The sequence below is a fragment of the Acanthopagrus latus genome, chromosome 3 (genome assembly GCF_904848185.1).
Source record: "Acanthopagrus latus isolate v.2019 chromosome 3, fAcaLat1.1, whole genome shotgun sequence".
Lineage (NCBI taxonomy): Eukaryota > Metazoa > Chordata > Actinopteri > Spariformes > Sparidae > Acanthopagrus > Acanthopagrus latus.
In genome coordinates, this window is record NC_051041.1 from 16,500,716 (window position 1) to 16,527,201 (window position 26,486).

Genomic DNA, 26,486 nt, shown 5'->3' on the forward strand with positions numbered 1-26,486 from the left:
CAGGCTGTGTAAGGGCTGCACCAGATGACCTGGCCTCCACAGTCACCTGACCTAAACCCAGTCCAGATGGTCTGAGATGAGATGGACCACAGAGTGAAGACAAAAGGGCCAACAAGTGCTCAGCATCTCTAGGAACTCCTTCATGACTGTTGGAAAACCATTTCAGGTGACGACCTCATGGAGCTCATGGAGAGAATGCCAAGAGTGAGCAGAGCAGTAACCAAAGCAAAGGGTATATACATATACCTCCAGAATATAAACTGTGATGCTGTGTGTGTGTGTGTGTGTGTGTGTGTGTGTGTGACTATATTAAAGGTGGAGAATTTAGGTTTAATAACACCTATCTACATCTACGTATTATGAGAACACAAGGAGGCTAAAACAAACAAATCAGGCAGAAAATGTGACGCAGCCTTTTGAAATACACGAGTACAGTAACACTGACTCACTGTTTGTATAGACTAAAGGAGCACTACGTAGATTTGATTCATTATTTCAGCCCAAACTAACTAAATAAACACTCTCATTGTTTCCATCACTCAATAAACTGTAGAAACAATCCAACCCTGGAGGACAACTCAGTTTATACTGCTGTACTTATATATTATATATAATATATAATATATAATATGTGGCAGACCCCGCCACCTTTCTGGCTTACAACAGTGTCTGGGACCATCTTCCTCTGAGCTGGTTTGGAAAGTAAAATTTGTCTGTATTATTCACTCATACAGGTCCGAACAGGCCCTGTGGAGTTCTGTTTATTCTGCAGCCAGTCGGAACCAGGTCAACAGTGTGGGCTTCATATTCACTGCAGGACTCAGTTAAGAACCGCGAGGCTCATCACAGCCAATCAGAGCTGAGAGCCACAGCGTCACTGTAATTACTGTCAGCCGACCGAGATGGCCACCAGATGGCGCTGCCGCACCGCGCCCGGACGCCGCTGGTCCCTGGGCACGGTGCGCTCTCTGCGGCCCCCGATGGAGCCAGCGGATTACAAACTCCAGTTAAGTGGCGCACCGTCCTCCTCCTCCTCCTCCTCCTCCTCCTCCTCATCTCTCACCCAGAGTAAACCCAGGCGCACGGAGCGCATCACCGTGCGCTCTGTGGGCATTCAGAAAGCAGCTGTGTAGCTGTCTGAGCTCTGCAGCGCATAGGACCGGGAGAACACATAGACCCAGAGTGAGGACCGGGAGAACACATAGACCCAGAGTGAGGACCGGGAGAACACATAGACCCAGAGTGAGGACCGGGAGATGGGTCCGGAGGCGGCGGGGAGGTATCCGTGATTGTCAAGTATACGGCGGCGAAGTTCCTCGGCTCCGCTCGGGTATTTTCTCCAAGTCAGTGAGGTGAGTTTCTGCATGTCTTACTAGTTCAGGTCTCATTGGTCCTTGTCTTACTGGTGCCTGTCTTACTGGTACAGGTCCTACTTCTGCATGTCTTACTGGTGCCTGTCTTACTGGTTCATGACAGCTTTACCAGCTGTTCCAAAGATTTGCCCTGGACATGTCTCTGTAGATTGTGCTTTAAGTGACTGCAGTGATGTCATCACACTGTGTGATGACATCACATGTCTACAGGCTGAAACACCTGCTTCATGTTTCACAGCTTGTGTGCCTTTGTGTTAATTATTGTTTGTAGAGCATCAATATCATTAATCATCATTAACAATATCTGTTTAAAGAGATGCTCAGTGATTTGTTTCTTGTTGGGAATATCTCACATGCTCCTCACAGAAAGCCTCTGCTTCAGTGTATTCTGCCCAGTGTTATAAGAGCAGAGAAGCCATGTGAGGAGGATCTGCTTCATTCTCTCACTCGCCTGCCTTTCCCCAGTTTTCTCTAATCCCCTCTCACAACCTCTGTCTCCCTCCCTCCCTCTCTCTGTCAGCTCTAATAACACTGAGAGTTCGCTTCACTTCTGATAGCCCTCTGTGTCTCTGCTCACACCCAGCTGCCTCTCATGTGTCCAGCCTCTCAGCTGAGCAGATTGCTGTCACTTGCCGCCCTGATTAAGAGGCCAATCCACGTAAGATTGCATAACATGCCACATAGTTGTTGAGCTTGTGTCAGTGCTGAGGCTGCCGGGCGGTGATGTTAGCCCTCTCTGTCTGTTAATCAATACGTGACCGAGCAATTACAGTGTACTTGAGTGTTGTGGACCTTCCTGTGGCTGAATCATTACTGTTGCATCTGTCACGGTCACTTTACACACGTGAACATGTGAAGGTGAACACACACATGTGCACGTTCACACTCACGCTCAGTGAAGGGTCATGGCAGTCGAGCTCTGCAGTGATTGATCGGCACAGTGTGGAGAATAAGAGCTGACAGTGAGAGGCCTTGGAATAATTTGAAGAGATCCAGCAATCAATCATCACTATGGTGGTTTTTGATTTACAGACACACTTCAGATCACACAGATCACTTTGTTACAACATGTTCGGTTTCTTATTCTGCAGATTTCCCTTGTTTGTTTGAGACAGTGTCAACAGTGAAACAGTGCAGTTCTCTGTTCTCCTCATGTTTATCACATTAAGACAAAAGTACAAACCCCAGTACTTCAAGATTTGGAGAACACATTTGAACTCAGAATTTCAGTATTTACAACATGAGGTAAAAATAGAGACTTTTCTTCGTCATGACTGAATGACCAGGTTGTTCTCAGAGGAAGATAAGGTTCCCGAACACTGGCAGGGTCCACCACATATAAACAAAGTAAAACAGTATAAACTGTGTTGTCCTTTAAGCTCAGTTTATTCAACCATAAGGACAGATTCAGTCTGTTACTTTACTTTAAGCATGAGCGATGAGTCAGTGAGGATTGTTCTCTTCTCCCCAAAATGACACAGAGCACCTTTAAGTCTTACGGTACATGAATACCAACCACATCCAGTTGTCAGCCTCGGCAGAAACCACTTTAGCCCTTTTTTAGCCCTTTATATCCTCTCAAGAAGCTTTTGCAAGATCCTGTGACGAAGTGTGATCTGAATTTCCATTGTCACCTCTGACGATGTGCAACACACGTGACAGCTCTTATACAGTAGCTGTAGAAATCTCCCACATCCTCCTTCACTATCAGTGTCATCTACTGTCAACCGGAACAGACAGGCATCTGCTGCTTCCCGCTCACACATCACATACAGAGGCAGACACGCAGCACCGTGCAGGGAGGCTCACAGGGAAACACAACGACTGCACCTGCCACCTACACACTGGGCTGCCGTATGTGACACAGCTGCCCCGGGGCTCCGTCCACGTCCCTCTCACTGTATACGGCCCGTTCGGTCGGTGTGCTTAGCTAAAAATAATCAGCACCATCCAGCACACACTTGGAACATGAATTATGGAAGACAGAAGGAAAGAGAGGGAGAGAGAGCGAGAGACATTCAGGTCAGAGTCAGACCCAGTTCCGAGAGCTTCGTTCCCTAAGGAAGATACTACGAGACCGCTGCATTAATATTCAGTTTGTACCATCTAGCACACCAGACCTGCGGTCATCCTCTAGTTTAGACTAACTGGACTTGAGGCTACCACAAGGTTTCATCCCAGTTCTCAGTGCACATTAAGGGCTGGGAGAATGGATCCATGCATTTAGAGATTAATTATACATGCAATGCATCATTTTCAATGTAAGAGTAACACATTCTTATATGTTAAAGTAAGTGCGAGAAAGATCCTCCTTAGCAATTGCAGGCCTATTTGAAGGGTGTTGAAGGATTAGTGATGATGCTACAATGCTATTACATTTAATTTTCTATGAGATGATCAATACCACTGTCATATCTTTTCATTAAATAATAAGCCACAGTCAGGAGAGAGATGCTCAGCTTAGCTTGAAACTGGAAACTGAATGTCCTATGTGCCAAATGAAGTGAGCATTAAAGCAAATGAGCTAATTGATGAATGTAGCAAAACTGTATTTTTTCACATTTTCTGGTTGAAAAGTTTGATGGCGTAGTGAGCTGACTGGCAGCATGCTAGCTGTGTAGCACATCGAGTGCTGACATGGTTCAATGTCACTGAACTAACCTACATACTCAATTCTAAATGCTAAACTGGCTACTGGCGGGCCAACCTCCTCACTTATTAGTCGCAATGCATTATTGGCCCTGTTCATGTCTCTACAAGGCTCCATGAGCATCTATCCACCCTCCTCATGATAACTTGCTCAAAGTGTGGGCGCCACTTCTGCCGTGTCACTTCTCCAGAACTGGTGTTTTCCGTGGTAACACTAATCCTTGTTCGTAGAGGGATTGGTACGACATATTTTGTATGTGCTTGTCTGTGTTAGATTTATGTTATTTGTTCCTGCCCAGGGACTACAGATGAAATTTAGCTAGTAGCTAATTCTGGTGCGGCTGAGAGCCGTGCACTGTCCCTGTTAAATAAACAAATAAATAAATACATACATACATTTTCATCCTGATGGATATCAGTCCCACAGGTGCATCGCTTATCACAATACTTTGTTACCTGCATTAGTTGTGCTGATCACTGCAAGCATCACCAGTAATCATTTCCCCGGGAACCTCCTCATGAAACTTGTGGATAAATGACAGAAGGCTTCAGACAGAACCAGGCCAACTGTTTCCAGTCTGTATGCTAAGCTAACATACAATTCCTTCAAAGGTTTTGCACACCCAAACATGTGTTGTCAGTACATCTGGATAATCTCTGATCAGAGGTATACAGGAATATCAAGCCACAAGAGGCCATTTAGGGGCTATAAAGGGCCGCTGGTTCTGCTCAGACAGGTGCAACAAAACTAAATTGAGGGCGATGGAGCTGCCAATCAAGCTGAGTGTGCACGCACCCACACAGCTTGGAAAAGAGGTTTAATTAAGCAGAATAATTAAAAACACCTGTGTGGGTGGCTGACGGTTGCGTTATCCCGTGTGATGAGTTCAGTATTATTGCCATAAAAGTGTGGTGATGACTATCATTGCTGTTTTGAGATGTCTTTAGCCGTAATTTAATGGATGTGGGAGTACAAGAGCTCTCACCTTGAGAAATGAAAAGCAGCACGTTTGCAGCATTGAAAGTGACGACGCAAGATTAAAAACACGTTTGTGACCACTGACAGTTCATTTCACATTATCACGGGAAATCGGTCTGTGCCCAAGTGATTAAAGATGCTTGACAGGATTCTATTTAGAGACTGTGAACTCTATACACTGAGTGGAAACCTGAGGAGGATCCTGCAGATTTGTTCTGGTTACTCAGCAGAGCACACTGTATACGTGTGTGTGTGTGTGTGTGTGTGTGTGTGTGTGTGTGTGTGTGTGTGTGTGTGTGTGTGTTCAAGCTGATCTTAACAACTGTGAACGCACATTGAAATGTGTGTCTGCACTGACATGTTATTGTTATTGTGTGTGTTTGTGTGTATATTGTAAAGTATGTGCGTATCTGTCTGTATCTTGGGACCTTGTGTGATATTCAGAGTCCCGACCTTGAACAGTTTGAGTCCAGCCTGCTTAGTCAGGGCCACTGCATCTGCTCGAGTCAAAGCAAACAACAGTTCAAATGTACTGCAGTGCATGTGATCTTCTACTTTATCTATCTATCTATCTATCTATCTATCTATCTATCTATCTATCTATCTATCTATCTATCTATCTATCTATGAGACTAACCCTGTTTTCATCCTCTCCCTCTCCTTTCAGCGCGTGATTGTGTGCTCAACATGAGTAACATCTATGAGTCTGCCGAGGCCACTCTGGGCTTCATCAGCTCTCCATGCCTGACCAAAGTGGAGCTGAGAGTTGCCTGCCGGGGCATCTCGGACCGCGACGCCCTCTCCAAACCCGACCCCTGCGTGGTGCTGAAGATGCAGTCTCACGGGCAGTGGTTTGAGGTAAAGTAATGGGGTGGGATGAAGAGCTGAAGTGCTCGGTGGCGTGGGCGAGTGTGTCTCCAGGTCAGACATGCTGTTTCATGGACAGAAATGACAGTATAATGGTCACATCAGTCAAAGAGCTGCGCTCAGGACACTCGTTCAAGGCCTGCAGGAGTGTGTGTCTGCATGTATGTGTGTGCGGTGTTGTATTGAATTAAAGGGGCCATTTGAAGTATTTGTTTCTTCACCATGGAAGTAGAGCCCATACAACGGCTTATGGCCTATAAACATGGGCTTTGAACCCTTTCAGACCCTTCCCTTCAGTGAAAAGAAGTCTCTTCAAGGTGACGTTACTTTAGCTGTTCATCATGTTTGTTCATGACCTGATGTGCAAATCAGACGTATCTTCATCCGCCCTGAAATAGAACCTGTGCTGGATTTGCTTCTTTATTTGTATCAGCCTTCCATCACATTTGGTCTGCCCCATTCGTTTTGATGTATTAAAGATAATGAAAGCACAGGGCTTTTTTTTTCCTGTAAGCATGGGCAGTTTTATCACGCTCACTGTCCACAGTGATCAGAATGGATGCATCTTCAGAATCGATGAGGACAGATCTTCTGACAATATATTGTTTAGCACTTAAAAAGTGGAGCAGAATTGCCATTAAGTGCTCTACTTCCTCTCCTTTTTAAGACCCAACCTGCTTTTTCAGGCACTTCAGATGGCATCTCCACTGAAGGCTCAGGCAGTGGAACCCGTTAGCCGAACTTGGCATGAACGCAGCACAGGGGGAGAGGATGAATCTAAAAGAATGTCGTCCATCTTTCTGTCTCGCTCTTATTTCTGGGAAAGACGGACATAAGCTGAGTGGTTTGCCTTCCTCTTAAATATGTAGACACACACACACACACACCCTCGCAGGCATCTCAGGCATATCCTCACACACTCAGTGCTACAGTGACCCACTAACACACACACACACACACACACACACACACACACACACACACACACACACACACACACACACACACACACACACACACACACACACACACACACACACACATATATTTCCACAGGGGCTCAAGATCAAGTGTTGTGTTAAAATAATCCACTTTGTGAGAACGGACAAATGTTATCAATGCCCCTCAGATTCAGCGTCTGTTAATTGGATAATTGTTGAGTTGAGTGTTCAAGCAACTGGGAGTGTATGTGTGCGTGTGTGTGTGTGCTTTAATGAGATGCCAGCCTATGTGGTAAGTGTCACAAAAAGGCCAGATCTGTTTGTGTGTGTTTGTTGAGACAGCTGGTGTAGCATTCATTTGTGTGTGTGTGTGTGTGTGTGCCAAAGGGTTATCAACAATAAAAGGCACTCAGTCGCGGCTGCGAGTGTTGGATTGGATTTTGTTGTCAGCTCTGAGACAGACTTTTGTTCGGTTTTCTTTTCCTTTCTTCGGGCAGCTGGAGGGAAGAACAAGCGAGATCAATGTTGCGGCTGTAGATGCGTCTCTGTGTAGTCAAACAGCCTGTGTGATTTTGGCCATCAAGAGAAATCCATATTCGCAGTTCTCAAGTTGATAAGTGTAAACAACGTGGTAATGGCTATTTGGGGTAATTGCTGAGGTTCACAATCAATGTTCAGTGTCGACGTGTTGAATGAAACATTCAGACTTTGTGAAGACCATAAAAAAACTCAATTCACAGTGAAACTGGCGATGAAAGAGCAGGTGTTCGCACAGTGTGACTCTGTGATTATGTTCAGTCTACGTCACACAACAATAAGATGCAGTTGTTGATTAGATGTTTTGACCAATTAGAGCTGCAATGAGAGGCTGATTAATTGATTAGTAACTATTTTTCTAATCAGTCATTTCAAGCTTTTTCCACTGTTTCCATTTGTATTTACTGGTTCAAGCAATTTGAAGGCGTCACTTTGTGCTCTTGGAAATTGTGATGAACATTTTCACAATTTTTCTACATTCTAAAGAACAATCAATCAATTCATGGTGAAAAATATCAGCAGATTATTCGATAGTGAAAAGAATCCTCAAATGTATGTGAGACCTCTGTGGGCTGACAAGTGATTATAAAGTAGTTACAGATTAATACATAACTATGTCAGTAAATAAATGACATAAAGCTATTGATATAAACCATTAAGGAGACTGATTTATACAGAAATAAAAGCTTAAATCAGTTTGACAGAATAGTGTTTTATATTTGTTATATTATCAACCACATGATCCTCCCGTGGTGTTTATAGCAGCGGAGCAGAGAGTCTTCTTTTAGATTCTAAGAAATCCTTGAATTTGCTTGGTTAACTTTGAGGGGTGTGTGTGTGTGTGTGTGTGTGTGTGTGTGTGTGTGTGTGTGTGTGTGTGTACGTGGGCGTGCATGCATGCATGTGTGTGTTTCTCCTGCTCTCCTGCCTCTGTGCACGTGCCTGCAGGTGGACCGCACAGAGGTGATTCGTAGCAGCAGCGGCCCGGTCTTCTCCAAGATCTTCCTGGTGGACTACTACTTTGAGGAGGTCCAGAGGCTCCGCTTCGAGCTCCATGACATCAGCTCCGGCAACAATGGCCTCCGTGATGCCGACTTCCTGGGAGCCATGGAGTGCACCTTAGGACAGGTTGGCGGGTCTTTTGTCTGTCAGTGCTTGGCCACATGAGAGGCATGTATGAAACACGACGATAGAGGACTGCAGGGATCTTTGTAGGCTAACCCTCAAGTTATCAGTCAGATCTTGGATGATTACAGAAAACAAGCCTTGTGGAAAACACAGTTAAATGACACCAGTAATTAGTGTTGTGAAGTGTCAATGCAATCATCAGAAGACAAATGTAAGACTACAGACAAACTATATTGTGGTTACATGACTATATTATCACCACACTGTTCTGCAAAATGATCAGTAAGTTGGAATTCCACCTGTACAGTTGGACTGGTGAGTAGATGAGTCTCTTCCGTGCACCATTTAGCTATGACCCGCCTTTTTAAAGCCACTTAAATGCTTTATAATTCGGACATGGGGTATTTAATAACATATTTTATGTCATAGAACAAAACATGACTTCAGAATCAGAGTGGAAGCATATTTCTGGGTTCTCCTGATCAGTTTTTTTTTCCCACTATGCCTCTGACTGGTTGAGTTAGTTATGGTCAGAGCCCCTGAGGAGAGAGAGTCATGTTTTCTCCATCCACACCGATGGACCATTTCCTCACCGCAGTGGCTCATCGTTGAGCCTCTCAATAGCTCCTGAAAGTTAGCCGCTAACACTAGTAGCACAAAGACAATTTATGCATCTACTGGCTACTAATAACCAAAAATCACTGTTCAGTCTTGCCTCCCAGAAACTGCTGAAAACTATCAGAGGTGTGTGCAAATCACTTGACGATCAGCATATTGAACCTTCTGCTCTCTAGACTCAAGGGCTTTTGGTTAAGTTCAGAGACGAGCTGTGAATACTGGTCAGTGTTCACAGTGGTCAGAGTATCACGGTTAGCCAATCACGGCTCATTGTTTCACTGTCCCGGGCATAGAAATATGCCTCCTCTACACTGACTGTGGTACATGACACACTGTTAGGGTTAGGGTTAGGTCGTGTTTACCAGTGTAGCACAGACCTGACTGTATGATCCTTTGTAAGGAGCATTGAGCTTGTTGGGATCAGCTAACATGCACAATGATCATGGAGGGAGTGCAACTTTAAGATTAGAGATTTAAACTTTAGCTGTGCGTGGAGTACTAAAGTGATCGCTCCACTTGAGGTGGGCTGCTGTCTTTGTCTGCATTTACACTGAGCTTTCGTCGTCCTTGAATGCCAAGTTACGTAAGGACCTGAGGGTGCTTTCAATTGTTTTCAAAGAATTGACATGAGCATATGCTAATACTTATGGCCTTGTTTCTCCCATAATGGTGTTGTTGCCCCTCTTGATAATGATGTAGTTGGAATGAACGTTAAAGATTTTGCTTTATTTACATTCTTCACAAATATATTAATAAGATCATTAAGTCGAGGAAGATGATTTCATGGAATGGGAATAGAGAGAAAACAGAGAGAACAGAGGCTCCTGCTTATTTTCACGTCTCACTGTCAGAGACGCTATCAGCAACATAAAGCTTGTGGATTTACAATAGTCGGGAGGGCTGAGATAACTGACATCGAAGAAGAGGGTTTTGAAAGTGAGAGCCAGGGAGGTTTACCAAAATGAGATAGCACACTGCCAACATTTTGTCTGGATCCACACTACAGCGTTCTGCATATTAAGAGCCATGTCCAAGAAAGACAGCATTATATCGGTGCAATGTGGAAGCACCAGGACATGTTTGAGAACTTCAGTAAGTGATAGAATCTGATCTGTTAATAGAAATCCATTACTGAGAAAAATGAGGCCGACGGATGCTTAATGCACAGACAGCATTAAAACAATTATATGAGACATGCTGTCCATAAAACTTCTCTCATTAGTATTGATACTGTATGGATCACATGTGATGAATTATCCCCTCAACTCGACAGAGCTTTGTGTCTTTCAGCTTACTGTTTCGATTAGCTCGTGAATTTATTTGAGTATTTCACAGAAGAAGATATTTTTCTGGTGGAGAGCTGAAATAGAGTGAATGTTAGACTTACAGTCCTTCAGAGGCACAAGACCAAATTAATGCTAACGCTGATGTGGATATGTTTAATGTGTAAATCACAAATTGATAGCCAACTTAAAAGTTGAATGTCAGCGTTGTATCTAAGTCTGCTGCGCCCAAGTGGCCATAAAATACATAATTACAGATCCAAGAATGTTGGACCCAATAATTGTTTCCTCCACTCTGCTTGTACTGATATTTCATTTCCAAATTAAATATATTCAAACAATATTATGTAGAAATAGGCATTTTGCGCAGTTTGGTGCCCAACACTGGGGACACAGGCAGGAACATAGTGGAAACGTGGAAGTGAGTGAAGGGGAAACACGTCTTTAATACACAGGTGGAGCACAGGTGAGCAGGAGAAAAGGGCGGGAAAGCAGACAAAGTCAGGAGGTGGGAAGTAAACAATGATACGCCAGTAGAGAACCTACAAAATAAAACAGGAAATAGTTGATGTAAAAACCCAAACCATGTCAGCAACCCGGGCTGAATTAAACAACCCGGGCTGTGAATCAACCCTGAATCAATCGACCAGCCGATTCCACTGAGATCACCTGCACCTCCCGCATTTCACAGCTGCCAGGTGGTTTTAGCTCCTTGTTTCAGTTTATACGTCCATGTGGTTGACTCCCAGTAGATTTCACCTACCTCCCCGTGTAAACTTGAACAGCTGCTTATACAGCTTTTACAGCACCTGGACATCTCAGAATAGTAGCAGGTGAAAAGAGTTAATAAGCTGGCAGATAAAACCAGTGATACAACCAAGAAAACTACATCTGACAGCAAGCTAGAAAGGTGACTCCACCATGCTGTTTTTAGTCTGTTGAATGTGTAAGTAGGCTGTTGTATGCTAACATCGGTGACACCACCGGCTGTAACAGGGTGAGCTGTCTCTCCAAGGGGAAACACCAGAACCAGAACCAGTACTAGAACTGTGTTTGTCTGTTTCAGATTGTCTCTCAGAGGAAACTGACCAAAGCTCTACTCAAACAGGGAAACACTGCTGGGAAGTCTTCCATAACGGTATGAAACTGTTTCTGCTAATCACACACACACACACACACACACACACACACACACACACACACACACACACACACACACACACACACACACACACACACACACACACACACACACACACACACACGCGCGCGCACACGCACTACTTCTTGCACTCAGACACTGTGAAGATAATTAATTTGATGATGTCTCCTGCTCAATCTGTTCTGTTCCTCATTTCCATCTCATTTTCTCTCACCTCCTTCTTCTACCTCTCCGTCTGCCTCCCCCTCCTCCCCGTCCCCCTCTGTATTCTCCCCCCTCTCCACTGTAAAGGTGACAGCAGAGGAGTTGTCTGGTAACGACGATTACGTCGAACTCTCCTTCAGTGCTCGTAAGCTAGATGACAAGGTTTGTGCGAATGCATGTGCTCTCAAAAGGGCAGAATCTTAGATATGAGAAGAATTTATAATCAGAGATATGAAGTGGATTATGTGTGTGTGGCAGGTGTGTGTGGGTGGGTGAGCTGTAGGATTTCATGAGGAAGAAACTCACACACACACAAGTACAATGTGGCTTCAGAGGAGGCCCGCTGAGATAGGTGGCCCCCCCAACACTTCCCAATAACCCCCTCCTATCTCACCCACCACACCACACACACAGATAACTATATTAATTTTCAGCCTCCGAATGTGCGCACACACACACGCACACACACACAGCCACGGATGAATAATCCACACAAGTTGTGCCTCAGGGGAGAATATGAAAGAAAGCATGGGAGGGGAGGATAAATTGGAGAGGACAGGAAAGGGATGGATTGAAGAAACGGGGAAGAATGGGGGAAAAATGGGTTGAAAATAATGATTCTGTTATTATATGAATGATTTATGGTGATCAAAGGCAGCTCTGAGGCAATGCCTTACATGCCGGTTTTTCTCTCTGAAGGATTTCTTCAGCAAATCAGATCCTTTCCTGGAGATTTTTAGAATAAATGATGATGGGACTGAGTCGCTCGTGCACAGAACTGAGGTAATTACATCCACACACTAACACATATACAATTTTAGATCTGTGTTTTACAAAAGCTGTGATATTTTCTCAGACGGTCATGAACAACCTGAGCCCAGTTTGGAAATCCTTCAAAGTTTCTTTGAACACACTCTGCAGCGGTGACCATGAGAGAGAGCTAAAGGTGAGTCTGTAGCTCTAACTGTTTTCTTTGCAGCTCATAGTAACAAGCAAATAAATAATAATTATTTTATTTAACTTTGCAATGATCTGAGTGTGAAAACCTTGGGCTCCCAGACAATGTGCATTTGCCAGGAGAGGCCAAACAGCACCCTGAGGCATGCAGGCGCTTTTTCCTTGTGCAGCAAACAAATAATACGATTTGTAAAACAAAAGTATTGCAGAAATCAAAGTGAGCATCCTTCCATTTTTTCTCTGTGAGTTGACTTCAGGTCATGCACTGCCTTTCCTCACGTCACCGTGTGGGATTTTGAAGAGTTGGACGGGTGTGAAACAGCTCGGTGGTTGTCCTAAACTCTCCCATTTACTTGCCAGAATAGATCTGCGTGTGCGCATTTCTGTGCGAAAGCACTGGACACACATTAGCTCCGAACAGTTATTCCTTCTCCATGAATAAACATGAGCTTGCTCATTAAATATTCAAAGGCGTCTTAACTCTGCATGGCTCCTGACAGCATGAGAAAGGGCTTGCACACACACACGCACGACATCAGCTATGGTTTCCAGGGCTACCTGTTTGAAACATCAGAGCTATAGTACGAAATGGCAGGGTAGAGATTTCTATTCACACCAGAGCTTCATTTTCACCGGGCTCGTAACTGACCGATGCATAAATGCATAACCTTTCTCTGCAGTCTGTCTGTTTCCCCCTTTGTGTTTCGTCTTGTCTGATTCTCAACCCTCCCACTTTTCATTCCAACCCTCCGTCGGTCTTTCTCTCTCTCTCTTGCTCTCCGTCCAACAGTTAGTATTCAGTGAATGGAGCCAGTTTCTTTGTTTTTTCATTACTGTCTCGCACAGCTCTCAACTTTAAGTGGAACCAAGGCTGCAAAAGCGAGTGCTCACAACCTCACATGCAAAAAACAGACACGCACAGGAAGCACAGGAAGCACAGACACACACATACATACACACACACACACACACACACACACACACACACACACACACACACACACACACACACACACACACACACACACTCAACAACTTCAGGTGCAGGCACTTGGCAGCCTAAGTGGGAGACTGGAAATAAGGGGATTACGACTGGTGGTTGTTTTAATCAAGCGTAGCTGGATTGGTTCTGATGGCTTGCTGTTGGGCTGACCTCAGGCAAGAAGGTCACACAGCTCGAGAACACAATTACTCATTCACTCATTCAGCTATTAGAGTTTTTTTTCCAATTGCTAAAACACAATTTTGTAAACTAGACTGGTTTTATCAAATTACTTAACACAATTCACCAAAACACACACCCAAACTGCAAAACACCTCATATATCCTGCAAAATGAAGCACTACAACCAAAACTACATATAGCATTATCAAAATCAAATGGCACACACTTCATTCATATTACCAGATGTGTGGCTAACCAGCTACACACTGTTGGGCGTAATGAAAAGCACTCTCATCTTCAGTATGCTTTGCCATAATACTAAAATTGTTCAGACTGTAGAGAATTCTTCAAATTGTTCACATGCAAAGAAATATTTTCAGATACACACACACACACGGCTGAAACATTTATCATTTTATTTTTCACCAAACAAGTCAGTGAAACATATGCACAGCAGATATATTTACATTGGAGTGAACAAAAATGTGCTCACAGAACCGTAAACTGAAAAATAAAATGTGTGAAAAAATATGCGGAAAAAATATAGAAAACAAAGAGGCAAGCAAAATAATTATGCAGCTGGGTTGGGCCACAACGCCTCGTCCACATCACAGGCAATATCTTCCCTTTGCCAGACATCGAGGGAAGAAGCACCTTGAGAGCCTTATCCATCCCTGAATCATACCCACATCAATTTCATCACATGCCTCTTCCATAGCCTGCACAAGAGGCATGTGCACAAAGGGCTGCCAAAAAGAACTTCTCTATGAGGGTCAGAAATGGTGAGTATGGTGGGAGGTATTGCTCGAGAAATGGAGGGTGGTCACCAAACAGTTTTGGACTGGGGCTGCACAATGAAAGCTCACGTTGTCCCATACTACAATGTACCAGTTTCTTTGATGGTCTTCATCATTCATACACTCTGGTGGAATGAGAATGTTGTGAAGTCTGTCCAGATATATGAGAATATGGGCTGTGTTGTATGGTCCAAGGTTGGCATGATGGTGGCGGACACCATGCATATTGGAGATGGCAGAGCACATTGTGATGTTCTGACCACGCTGGCCAGGAACATCTATAATGGCTCCGTGGCCAATGATGTTTCTTCCCCTTCTTCTGGTCTTTGCCAGGTTGAACCCAGCATCATCAATAAAGATGAACTCATGTGGGATTGCATGCTCTTCACCTCTCACTCTTCCTCTCCCTCTCATTGTCATCCTCCCTCTTCCTCTTCATCTCTCACTCTTCCTCTCCCTCTCATTCTCATCCTCCCTCTTCCTCTTCACCTCTCACTCTTCCTCTCCCTCTCATTCTCATCCTCCCTCTTCCTCTTCACCTCTCACTCTTCCTCTCCCTCTCATTCTCATCCTCCCTCTTCCTCTTCATCTCTCTGCAACATCTTCCACTGTTGTTGTAAAAAAAGAAAGGTGCTCACCTGTGGTCTGTTAGTGCTGACTTCCTGACTGAAGTGGTAACTATTACAGTAACACCTGTTTTGGCCAATGAGCTCCTGTAGTGTCATTTTGACTGATGGTGTTTTGAAATGGCAAACATGAGACTTTATGTCACATTGTTGTGTCTTATGCAGAGAACCTTGTTCAGTGCATTTCAAAAGTGACATTTTGAAATACAAACTGTGTGTAAAGCAGAAAATGTGTTTAAAGTTTTGGAGACTTGAGAAGAGGTTTAATCTCTGTGTGTCAGTTTAAATATTTGCGCTATGCATGTCATTTTAGTGTGTTAGTAACTGGAAAGAATTGTAAACGGGCACTATTTAGTTTTTGAATAGACATTTAAACTCAGAATTCTAATATTTAAAATATTAACAATGAGGAAACAATTCAAACTCAGAAATATGTATTTTTCCCATCAGTGAATAAACAATCTGCTTTCAGAGGAAAGTAAGGACCGAGAACACTGTGTGTGTGTGTGTGTGTGTGTGTGTGTGTGTGTGTGTGTGTGTGTGTGTGTGTGTGTGTCTCTACTGACCATCTTTATTGAATAGTATTGATTGGACAGTCAGATACGGTCACCTTTTTTCACCATTTTAATTGGTGGGATTGTGTCTTTATGGTGCTAAGCCTTGACCCCCTGACCAGCATGTCACTGCTGATTGAGGCCAGGGTTTTCTTGTCTAGTAGATCCTGACAGAAACAAACTATTACACCTAAACACACACACACACAGACACACACACACACACACACACACACACACACACACACACACATCTCTTAAGCCACGTCCCTCTCAGCATCCTCAGATTAATATTTCACCGCTCCATTGCCCCCCACCAACACTGCCTTATCAATCATTCAGCATGGCATTTCCCTGCATGCCACGAGTGCGTGTGTGTGTGCTGACAGTGTGGCAGCTGCGCTCTAACTGAATGAATGTGTGTATGCGTGTCTCTTTGTGTCGGTTGCAGTGCACGGTGTGGGACTGGGACTCTAATGGAAAACACGACTTTATTGGGGAGTTTCAGACCACCTTTAAGGAGGTGAGAGCGGAGCAGGAGGGCAAACAGGTGAGCACACATAAACATGAATGCATGAAAAGAGAAATGACTGCACACTGACTCACCACAGGTTTATGCCCAAAATGGGGCCTGTGGGCTGGAGATGGTCCACTGCAAGGTTTGATTTGGACTGCCAGATGTTTATAGCGAAAAGTTACAGTGAATTTCTTGAAATATTATAATGTGAATGACTGTTTCTGCTGTGTTTATGAGATAAAAGGGTCTTTAAAGAATGAGTGTAGGATTCCTGATTATTTATTATTTTCATGAGTGAAAAGTGAAAACAAATTAAGGAATTCAGAAAGATGAATCTTAATTAAACTAAGCTAATTAGCTAATGGTATGTACAGTTGGCGGCAGGTAGCTGTTACTCTGCCTCAGTTTGTTTTTAGGATGAATTTGCCAGAATGCCAATTTTTACGAATTGCACTTTTAAGTATTAACACCAAAATGGTTTGCCAGATTTTTTTTTGTCTCTCAGAATTTTGGCCTCTCAGGGCTTCAGTACAGTACCATTTTGCACATCGATGATTCTTGTTCCTTGCCATTAAGTTTCAGCCGAGGAGCTCCAAAGGAACATTTGGGTGTTTCCTCACTCGAATCAAGCGTCTACAGAAGATGTTGTTCACTGTACAGACTGTAAAAACCATTGAGGCGATGTGATTGTGACTTTGGGCTGTATAAATAAAACTCAGCCCTGATTTAGATGAACAGATGGTCACCATGCTCATATATAAATAATATAATCTGCACTGGGAATAATTACAGTGGATTAAAGTATGCAAGTAAAACAGCATCAAATACATTTCAAACTTTGGTTTTATGAGTAGAAAGATTCAAATATTGTACATGAGAAAAAGCTGTAAAGGTACAATTTGCTGGAAAAACCTCCACACATGCATCCTATCAGACGTTAACATGTATGAATGTTGTAAAGAAGCTATTCCATAAATGAATCAATATTTACAATAATTGTTTCATGTTATATTTGTGGTTCACACCTCAAAGTTTGAAGGCTAGATATAAGTTTCCTGTCCTCGTCATTCCTCAGGCTCTAACCTCATTGCTGATCTGGATCTATGCACAACGTTGTCAGGCGGAATTTATCTTCTGGTCTTGAACCTGCATGTGACAATATTAAAAGCATATTACAGAGCAATTGTTATTTTCTGATTGTTTCCTAATAGTGATGTTCTGAAGCACAAACAAACTTGCCCACACCTCCGGACGTCCAATGAGCAGGAAGCTGTTAATCTCTCTGCTCTGTGTGGGTGGCGCCCACTGCAGCTCACACAGGCCGAGCCGGAGACAAAGATCTGGTCGCTTTCATAAAGTCCCAACCTCTCACTGTTATTGACTGCGATTACACGGAAATAATATTATACAACAAAGTGCATAAACACCTGAAGTGTGTTCCTTTCTCCTGTCTACTCCGTAACTTACTAAGGTAACATACTGTAAGGCCACTGTCATTTGCAGTCTCCAGCAGTTGTCCACTCGCCGTCCCCACAGCTGCAGTTCAGCCACTTTATCAGCCAACTCGAATACAGTTGTCCATCTCCCTCTTCAGTCTCATCATTGGGCCCTTTCATTTTTTCTTTGCAAAGTAGCTCTCCAAAGATGTTTGTTTTCCACTAATCTCAGCTATCTTGAGGGCTTATTATTTAGGGTAAACCGTGACTGAAACAAGTTTGTGTCAAGCACGCCAAGAGGAACAGACGGATGTTATCAAAAGAGAATCCGTTTTTCAAAATAAAACAACTTTCCGAGTATGATCGTCAATATAACGGAAATAAAATAATGTATTTATTCTTTCTCTGCGGCCCGGTACCAAACAACCACTGCTTTAGGAGATTCCTGCTTATTATGCCTTTAACATGTATGTGTGTGTGTGTGTTTATCCAGATTCAATGGGAGTGCATCAACCCTAAATACCAGATGAAGAAGAAGAATTACAGAAACTCTGGTGTTGTCATTCTCAACCACTGTAAGGTGAAGTAACACAGTATCTGCCTACTTCCTGCAGTCTCTCCAAGTCTCAGAGGGTCAAGAAGGGATGCAACTGATGATTATTGGCTTTATTGATTAAAACAATAAAATGAGAATGATAATTTTGGATCAAAGGTGGCCTGTGGAATTGTGTTGATGAGTAGTTTAAATGTCAGAGAACTATCCTAACTCTCTCCACCGTCTCTCAGTCCAACGTCAAGTCTCGCATTGCCTGTTTGTCCACCCTGCAGTTCAAACCCAAAGATCTTCATCCATAATTAAGTGAACAGAAAAGCACCAAGCCTTTACAAGTCATGGAGAGTACTACTGCATGTGTGTATAATGTAGTATAAAGTCTTTTGGATCCATGTCACACAGTGGTTGCATTGTGGGTAATGTATGCACAAGGTTTTGAAAAGAAAGAGGAAAGTGTGGAATAAGTAAACTATGCATAGTGAGTCCAACAATGATCTGAGAGTGTAATTCAGATCAGTGGACTGCTTTTTTAAACCTGGCACCACATTACCCATGATGCAACTGAGCCATTGGCTGACATCACTGGACATAATTTATCAGGTTACATGCAGCTTCTTCTGGAACCACAAAGGCATCATAATATTTTCTTCACGTATGCTGTCGTACCTGTAAACACACTTTAATGTGGAACATTTGTGGATTTATCCTTTAATGTAAAGAAAACGATTGATTTATTGTCAAAACTGTTATCAGTTAATTCTGTCTAAATTAGTGTTGAGCATCACCAGCACATCAACCATGGCCACATGCACCTGGTTCAACTTTTATCACAGCTCATGTTCAGTTTTTGACATTCCCCCTGACAGATCATCAAAATGTATTCCTTCCTGGATTACATCATGGGAGGATGCCAGATCCAGTTCACAGTGAGTTTTCTCACATTCAGCATCTGCAGTATAATCACAGCAGTGTTTCATTGTCTGTGCCATGCCCACTCACTCTGTGTGCATGTGTGTGTTTCTGTCCCAGGTGGCAATCGACTTCACAGCCTCCAACGGGGATCCCAGAAACAGCTGCTCCCTCCACTACATCCACCCCTACCAGCCCAACGAGTACCTCAAAGCTCTGGTAGCTGTGGGGGAGATCTGCCAAGACTATGACAGGTAGAAGCAGCGACTCCATCAGTCATCGTTTGGCTAATACTGACACACACACACACACACACACACACACACACACACACACACACACACACACACACACACACACTCGCTCGCGCACACACACAGGCATACACACACAAACACACTTACACACACTAGATTTTCCCTCTGAGGATGAAAAGCCTGCAGAAAGAGATTTCAGCGTGTTTATACATGAATCTCAAAGCTTGCCCTTCCCTCAGTGTCGTCTTTCGTCTTTCTCCAGCGATAAAATGTTCCCTGCATTTGGTTTCGGAGCACTGATACCACCTGACTTCAAGGTAGGAGACTCGTGCATTCTTATGTGTGTTTGCAGTTGCAAGGCGGAGCGACGGCTTCTTTAGTTTTTCTTGTTTTTGATCAACATGAAAGAAGAATGCATCTGTCAACCTGTTAATTGGACCCAGCGTGTCGTGTTGAGTGTTTGCTTTTAACGTGATGTTTAAAGAGGTTCTGTGTTCTCCTCCCCAAATGAAGGTTTCACACGATTTCGCCGTGAACTTTGACGAGGACAATCCTGAATGCGCCGGTGAGCTGTCAAACAAACACACTTGATTTCTTGACTCGTGTTAAAACATCACGGGATGGAAAGAGTCCTCCGGTATCGCCGCTGCACGCCTCTCATCTCTCCATCACTGTCAGTCCCATATTTCTCCGTATCTGTTCCCCACCCTCTGTTTCTTCCTCTCACACATGTGAACACACACATGCAGCTGGGTGATTTGTCGCTGTGCAGCAGGAAGTATTTCAGGCTCAAAGATACAGAAAACAACACTAATCTGTATGTGTGAAATGGGCTTCTGTGCTCGTTTCACCACATTGCTGCATGCCTGCCCTGGATTTGTGTGTGTGTGTGTGTGTGTGTATGTGTGTGTGTGTGTGTGTGTGTGTGTGTGAGTGTTTTGACTATATTGGAATGAAAAATGTCCAGTCACCTTGAAGTGCAATCACATCAGTCTGATATATTTTAACAGATACTTTTTCATGTGCAAGGACTTTGACCTGGTGAGGTCAGTGCAGTGCAACATACAGGCTCACAGACAGGAAGACAAATAACAAAGCAGCAAAAGAACCCATATGTGTGTGTTGCAGGGATCCAAGGTGTGGTGGAAGCCTACCAGAACTGCCTTCCCAAGATCCAGCTGTACGGGCCCACCAACATCGCCCCAATCATCCAGAAAGTGGCCTCGTCTGCCTCCGAGGAGATGCACACCAAAGAGGCCATGGTGAGGGAGAGAATGAGAAAGTCCGGCCCATTATGTTCCTGTTGCTCTGACTGTTTAGTGTTTTCACCGGCACCCAGGGGGAGACAAGGGCAGGACAAGTAGAAGAAACAACAAAAAAACTGAGACATAAGAGGAGGTAGAAGATGGACAAAATAGAGCAAAAAGAGATACATTAAAAGGAGGGAGAGAAGACACTGATATTAATTTAATTCCAGTCATAAATTTGACAGCAGAAATTCCTCTCTGCCTTAACGCCTCCTGCTTCTCCTCGGCCCTCCGGTGGATTAGGGGGAAGTTTTATTCAAATTAGCCCCTGACAAAAAGCCGCTTTTAAAACACAAATTCATCAAACATCCATTCCTCCCTCCCTTCTTCCCCTCTCTTCTCCCACCAGGAATACTTCATCCTGCTGATTCTGACAGATGGCGTCATCACCGACATGGCGGACACAAGGGAGGCCATCGTGCACGCCTCCCATCTGCCCATGTCCGTCATCATCGTTGGCGTTGGCAACGCAGACTTCACAGACATGCAGATACTAGACGGGGACGACGGGATCCTGCGCTCACCAAAGGGCGAGCCCGTCCTCCGCGACATCGTCCAGTTCGTTCCCTTCAAGGACTTCAAACACGTGCGTGACGGTTTGTGAAGAGGGGTTAGACGCACTAGAGATAGAAGTCTTGAATTTCTGGAACAATCATATAGCTTTGATAAATGCACTCCAGGCAGAAAATGGGACTCATTCTCCAGGGAAGTCAGTAAACATCAGGACATGTACAAATGAGGCACTATATAAGAATGCAGCAGAATGGATTTTTGCACTCACAGCAGTTTTTTAGCTCTTTTTCTACCTTTCGTTGCTACTTCTTCACTGCCAGCATAAGTGTAGCGGATACCAACTGTACTTTAAAACATCGGCGCTCTCTCAAGTTGAGTAACTACATTAAAGGGAATAAGAAATGGAGGTCATAAAAGGGGATCCAGTCATAAAATGGGAAAGAGTTTCACATCGGGGCCACAAGCTTGAAGTGAAGGCTCGAAATGTTTAAGTACTGGTGCCACTACATAACATGAGGTTCTCTTCAGATATCAGTGATGCTGTATGCACTTTTCTAGAAACCTCATTTTCTTTTCTTTTGTCAAAATAAGCAACATTACCATATAGAGCAGTGCTAGGCTGATAGCAACCTGGGGTCACTCTGCTGCAGACAACAATGTCAACACAAGACTCATGAAAATCCCAACAAATATACTTCTAATAATCATGTTTACTCCTGCGTCAAGGTGAGCATACAACCCAGCTGCTGTGCCTTCTTCAGCGACAGGCTGTTTGAACAGTTAACGTGCCAGTTGAAGAACACAGATAAAAGTAAATAATCCACTTCATTGAAAGCCAAACTTTGCAAGATTTGAGATAAGAATGATATCACAGTCCTTCTCTTGCAAATGAAAAGTGGAAGCCATAAGCATTACAAAGTCAACTCACACTGCGGGGTTGTGCTAATACGGCCTCAGGGACCGACGACACTGTGACTCGTCACTTCAGCCCAAACACCTCAGAAACACCTTTGGAAAAAACGTGTTCACAGAAGTTTTTTTACGACCTGGATGTGTCAGGGCTAACTGGTTAGCACACTAACTTAAGTAGATATGTCTGCAACACATAATGTCAAAACAGTTCTTCCTTGACATTCTGTTGATCATCTTGGTACATTATTGAATGTTGTCAAAAAGATTTCATTTACTTTCAACAGAACTGCTAGCAGAGCACGACAGCGGGGCAGGAGACGAGCCCGTCACTCTGTAACATAGGAAAACAATCATTTGGCTGACATTTTGACAAACTCACTTGAACAGTAGCCAATACCAGCACTTTGATCCAACCATGAATCAACAACCATTGTTTTTTTGTGGTGCCATAAAGAACATACATATCTTTTATATCAACATAAGCTGCTGTGACATCTGCAACTGGATCCTAAAACCTAAAACAAACCAATACATCAGTTGTCTCAAATGAATGGCTGTAACTGAACATATTGAAAGTCTCATGCCCGTATCTTTGAAATGTTGCTTTCCAATGAACATGCTGAAAAACTGGGACCAAAGCTGAGCTTCATTGCTCAGCCCTGATTTAGAGGACATGTCTGATAAAGGTAAACAGACCACGTATCAGAACAAACTTGATTCCAAATCCATCTTTAAACCTTTACAGATTTCTGTTCATGCTTTATAGTTAGTTAGTTAGCAGTGCTATATTCAGGGGTAATGAGTGTGAATGTGTAGGCATAATATGCTTTGTGTGCTCGTCAAAACACATCAGCTATCTGCTCGCGGTGTGTTTGTGTCTCTGTGGTGGCATTCATCTCTCCCGGCTTTGGCGATCTGTTTGGTCAGGTCTGTTATGGGGAGTCAGGACGGTGACAGGTTGACAAATCAACCAATTACATCCCAGCTAAACAGGAAGAGAGAGGTGGGGGGTGAGGAAGGAGTTGAAACATATAGTTTATGCATAGACAGGGGAGGTAAAGAATAGATCTGGAGGGAGAGGAGGTGGAGGGAGACAAACATCGCCCAGTGGAGGCGGCTGTGGTGCTGGTGGTGCTGGTGGTGCTGGTGGTGCTGGCGGTGGTGTTGGAGGGGGGTCAACAGGAGACCGCAGCTAAAGACAAAAGCAAGCGAGGAAGTGTGTGACAGAGGTGGAGAGGTGATTTTCTGCTCTGTCGTTTCTTTTCAGAAGGGATTAGCAGGACGGAGCTGCTGGGTGACAGGCGGAGTGGGGGATAACAGGTAGAGGGGAGGGAGGGTGGAAATGAGAGTAGGGGGTGGGTGGGGTGGGGTGGTGCACTTTGGTGATGCATTGTCTCTGGGAATTATGTGAGGCGGAGTACGACTGACGCTGACTTTGAGGAAATGTGTGTGCGTAAAGAAATGTGATTTCTCTTTCTTCTTGCTTTGTTTTAAAACCTGCCGAATATTTGACACTTTTACTGTACATTTAAAGGAACAGTCTACCATTTATTCACATACTTTGATGTATTACAAACGGGGGTTCTCAAAGTGCGGTGGATTGATTAATTGAGTCTATTTTGATAGCTTTAATTTTTTCTCTTTTTTTACATTTAATAAAAGATGTCTTGACAAATCTCACACAACTTTACATACATAACAGTGTTGGGTTAGAAGAAGCAGGTGGTACAAAGACAGAGACGAGATCAGCGAGCAGCATCATCACCGCAAATTATTCAATGAAATATTTCCATTGTGTTCATTTTGTCAAGTATGATACAACAGAAGACAGCTCCTTAAAGAAATGTCCCTCTACAGTTGCAGTATTGATGTTATGCTTTCCATACAGTTCATGTCAGTTCACTTTAATCTCCTGATCCATTAGTCCAGCATGAGGTTAAAGCCATTGTATTGATTTATTGATCATTTAAATACTCTGAACATATAGATATAGTTTGTTCTTTACGGACCTCCTTGAATCAACTTGTGTGGTCCCATAATCTGTAGTACGCCACATCCGCTCCAACATAGAGGCAGCTTCAGCATTTATGGCAACACATTCAAAACTCGTCCAACCCATCACCTTTAATGATCGTGCGCCAAACTGACCCCAAACAAGACTCTCTCCAGTTTGGAATGTTGCATGGCAACCAGTGGCATCCTTTGACAGGAACTGCATTCTGTCATCAGTGCGGATGCTGTTAGCTAAAATTAGCAATATTGATGGACAACTCTGCTGTTTAGATAACTAGCAAGTTTGTTATAGTAAGGCCACCGTCAGTAATTCAAAAGGGTTTCTTGAGCCTAAGTTATCACAAACCTTTGTTTGCACTCCAACAACATCGGAGTTGTAATTATGATTTATCCATGGAGCCAAAGGGAACAAACAACACTGGACTGCTTTCCAGTATTTATTGACAAACCATTTTTCATGATCCTTTATTTCGCATAGTGTAAATATTGTTTGTTATGTGAAGATTTGATGTGGTTTCTCCTTGAACTTGGTATGAGAGGACAAAAAGTGAAAGCAGAGAAGCTTAGAGGTTTTCAAACATCTGATTGCATTAGTCTCACTGGTCTGGACCTTTGGCAACACCGGGCCCAAAAGTAAATTCTAGCATCCTTGAATCACGCAGGCTGGTGATTGTGTGTATTTGTGACCTCTCTCCTCCTTTCTGTCTGTCTTGTCTGTCTCTGTGTTTCCAGGCCTCTCCAGCTGCGCTGGCTAAGAGTGTTTTGGCAGAAGTCCCCAACCAGGTGGTGGATTATTACAACGCTAAAGGGATCAAACCCAAGTGTATGTCGGACTACGAGTCCACAAGAACCTTCAGCCCCTGACAAAGCAATACATGTAAACATACACACACACACACACACACATCTATATATATATACTTTATGTACTGTATAATACATATACACATGCAAAAGCACAAGAACACATACGCACACAAACAAACATGTACACTCCAGCACACTACATACATACAGTAGTCTAGCTCAGAGAATTAGCTCGTTCTGGTGAAACAATTTGAACTCCATTGATGACTATTGCATGTTTGGCCACAGTGGCATAACTTGGGAAATTATTGCTGTCTACTGTATATCTGAAAGATGTTTATAGAAATAAGAGCAGTCTTCTGAACCAGCATGCAGACTCAGACCATAGCCCACCCAAAGAAATGACACTCCTACCTTATTTAGATAACTAGCAAGTATGTAGACCAAAAGATTTGTGGGTAGAGAAACCAAAATGTGCACCTGCATAGATGGGAATGCTTAGAATTAGCATTGCAAATGTTATTTATGGGAATGATAGCGTCCCTGTTAGTGCACTGCATAACTGCATGCATAATTCAGCTCCTGCTAATATCCAATCTCCAGTAGTCGCTTGCTGGTTATGAAATAAAGTATCTCTGTCATTTGAGTGACATTCAGGGTTGACTTGGGTGTTTGGGTTCTTTTCTATAGATTTTGTTGGAGATTTTTGCTAAATGGAAACGAAACAAAAACTGAATATTGTAATAATTTCTTAATACCCTTCTTACATTGTAAAGAGTTTTGGAGGATAGCAAAGCGTGTGTAGTAGATACTCATCTGTTAGCTGAACTGTTTTTTTTTCTGTATTCTGCATGTTTATTATAATAAAGACACTTTGGTTTTCTCATTTTGTGTGATCTGATGTTTGTGTGTATGTGTCCTTGTGTTAATACGCTGTGGAAACATATGTAAGTTCATACTGTCACAAAAAGGGACTTACATCCCTTTTGGACAAATGATATGCAAAGTAAACCATAACATTTCAAAGACTTGTTTTTGTTGAATGTTTTGGTTAATGTGTGTGTGTGTGTGTGTGTGTGTGTGTGTGTGTGTGTGTGTGTGTGTGTGTGTGTTTAATCCATGGTCTAACACACCGTGACACCGAGCAAGGCCCTCCCCCTTGAGAGATCAAGTTTTCCGACCATTAGCTTATGTAGTTTTAAATCGCAGGATAACAATACACTGCAGTATACACCTCCAACCAACAAACCGCCATCAAAAGGCCACAAATAACACTCAGAACAGCACCAAACTTCAGCAACAGTACAAATAGGGTCTCAGCACAAAGTTTGAGGTGTCAAACAGCAGCTAGCTTAGCCGGATTTCTACTGAAAAGAGAACACAGCTCACCACTCTCCTGCTGCAGCTTGCTCCTTGTGGGGAA

At 43.4% G+C, this 26,486-nt stretch overlaps 1 protein-coding gene across 2 annotated transcripts in view; it reads left to right on the plus strand.

Annotated features, from left to right (window-relative positions):
• cpne4b (copine IVb) overlaps positions 1-25,950 on the plus strand; it is a 28,009-nt gene extending 2,059 nt beyond the window's left edge. Inside the window, exons 2-18 of one of the 2 annotated variants that reach the window (XM_037093226.1) lie at positions 735-1,352; positions 1,957-2,031; positions 5,669-5,859; positions 8,295-8,474; positions 11,442-11,513; positions 11,829-11,903; positions 12,441-12,524; positions 12,598-12,687; positions 16,291-16,389; positions 18,286-18,372; positions 19,212-19,271; positions 19,375-19,508; positions 19,774-19,828; positions 20,025-20,076; positions 20,640-20,773; positions 21,168-21,404; positions 24,989-25,120. In XM_037093226.1, coding sequence (XP_036949121.1) covers positions 5,689-5,859; positions 8,295-8,474; positions 11,442-11,513; positions 11,829-11,903; positions 12,441-12,524; positions 12,598-12,687; positions 16,291-16,389; positions 18,286-18,372; positions 19,212-19,271; positions 19,375-19,508; positions 19,774-19,828; positions 20,025-20,076; positions 20,640-20,773; positions 21,168-21,404; positions 24,989-25,120 — 1,662 coding nt within the window. In that variant the 5' untranslated portion in view covers positions 735-1,352; positions 1,957-2,031; positions 5,669-5,688. Of the gene's footprint in view, positions 1-734; positions 1,353-1,956; positions 2,032-5,668; positions 5,860-8,294; positions 8,475-11,441; positions 11,514-11,828; positions 11,904-12,440; positions 12,525-12,597; positions 12,688-16,290; positions 16,390-18,285; positions 18,373-19,211; positions 19,272-19,374; positions 19,509-19,773; positions 19,829-20,024; positions 20,077-20,639; positions 20,774-21,167; positions 21,405-24,988 lie in introns of both variants that reach the window. The other variant, XM_037093225.1, reaches the window with a different exon arrangement.
• The last annotated feature ends 536 nt before the right edge of the window (positions 25,951-26,486 follow it).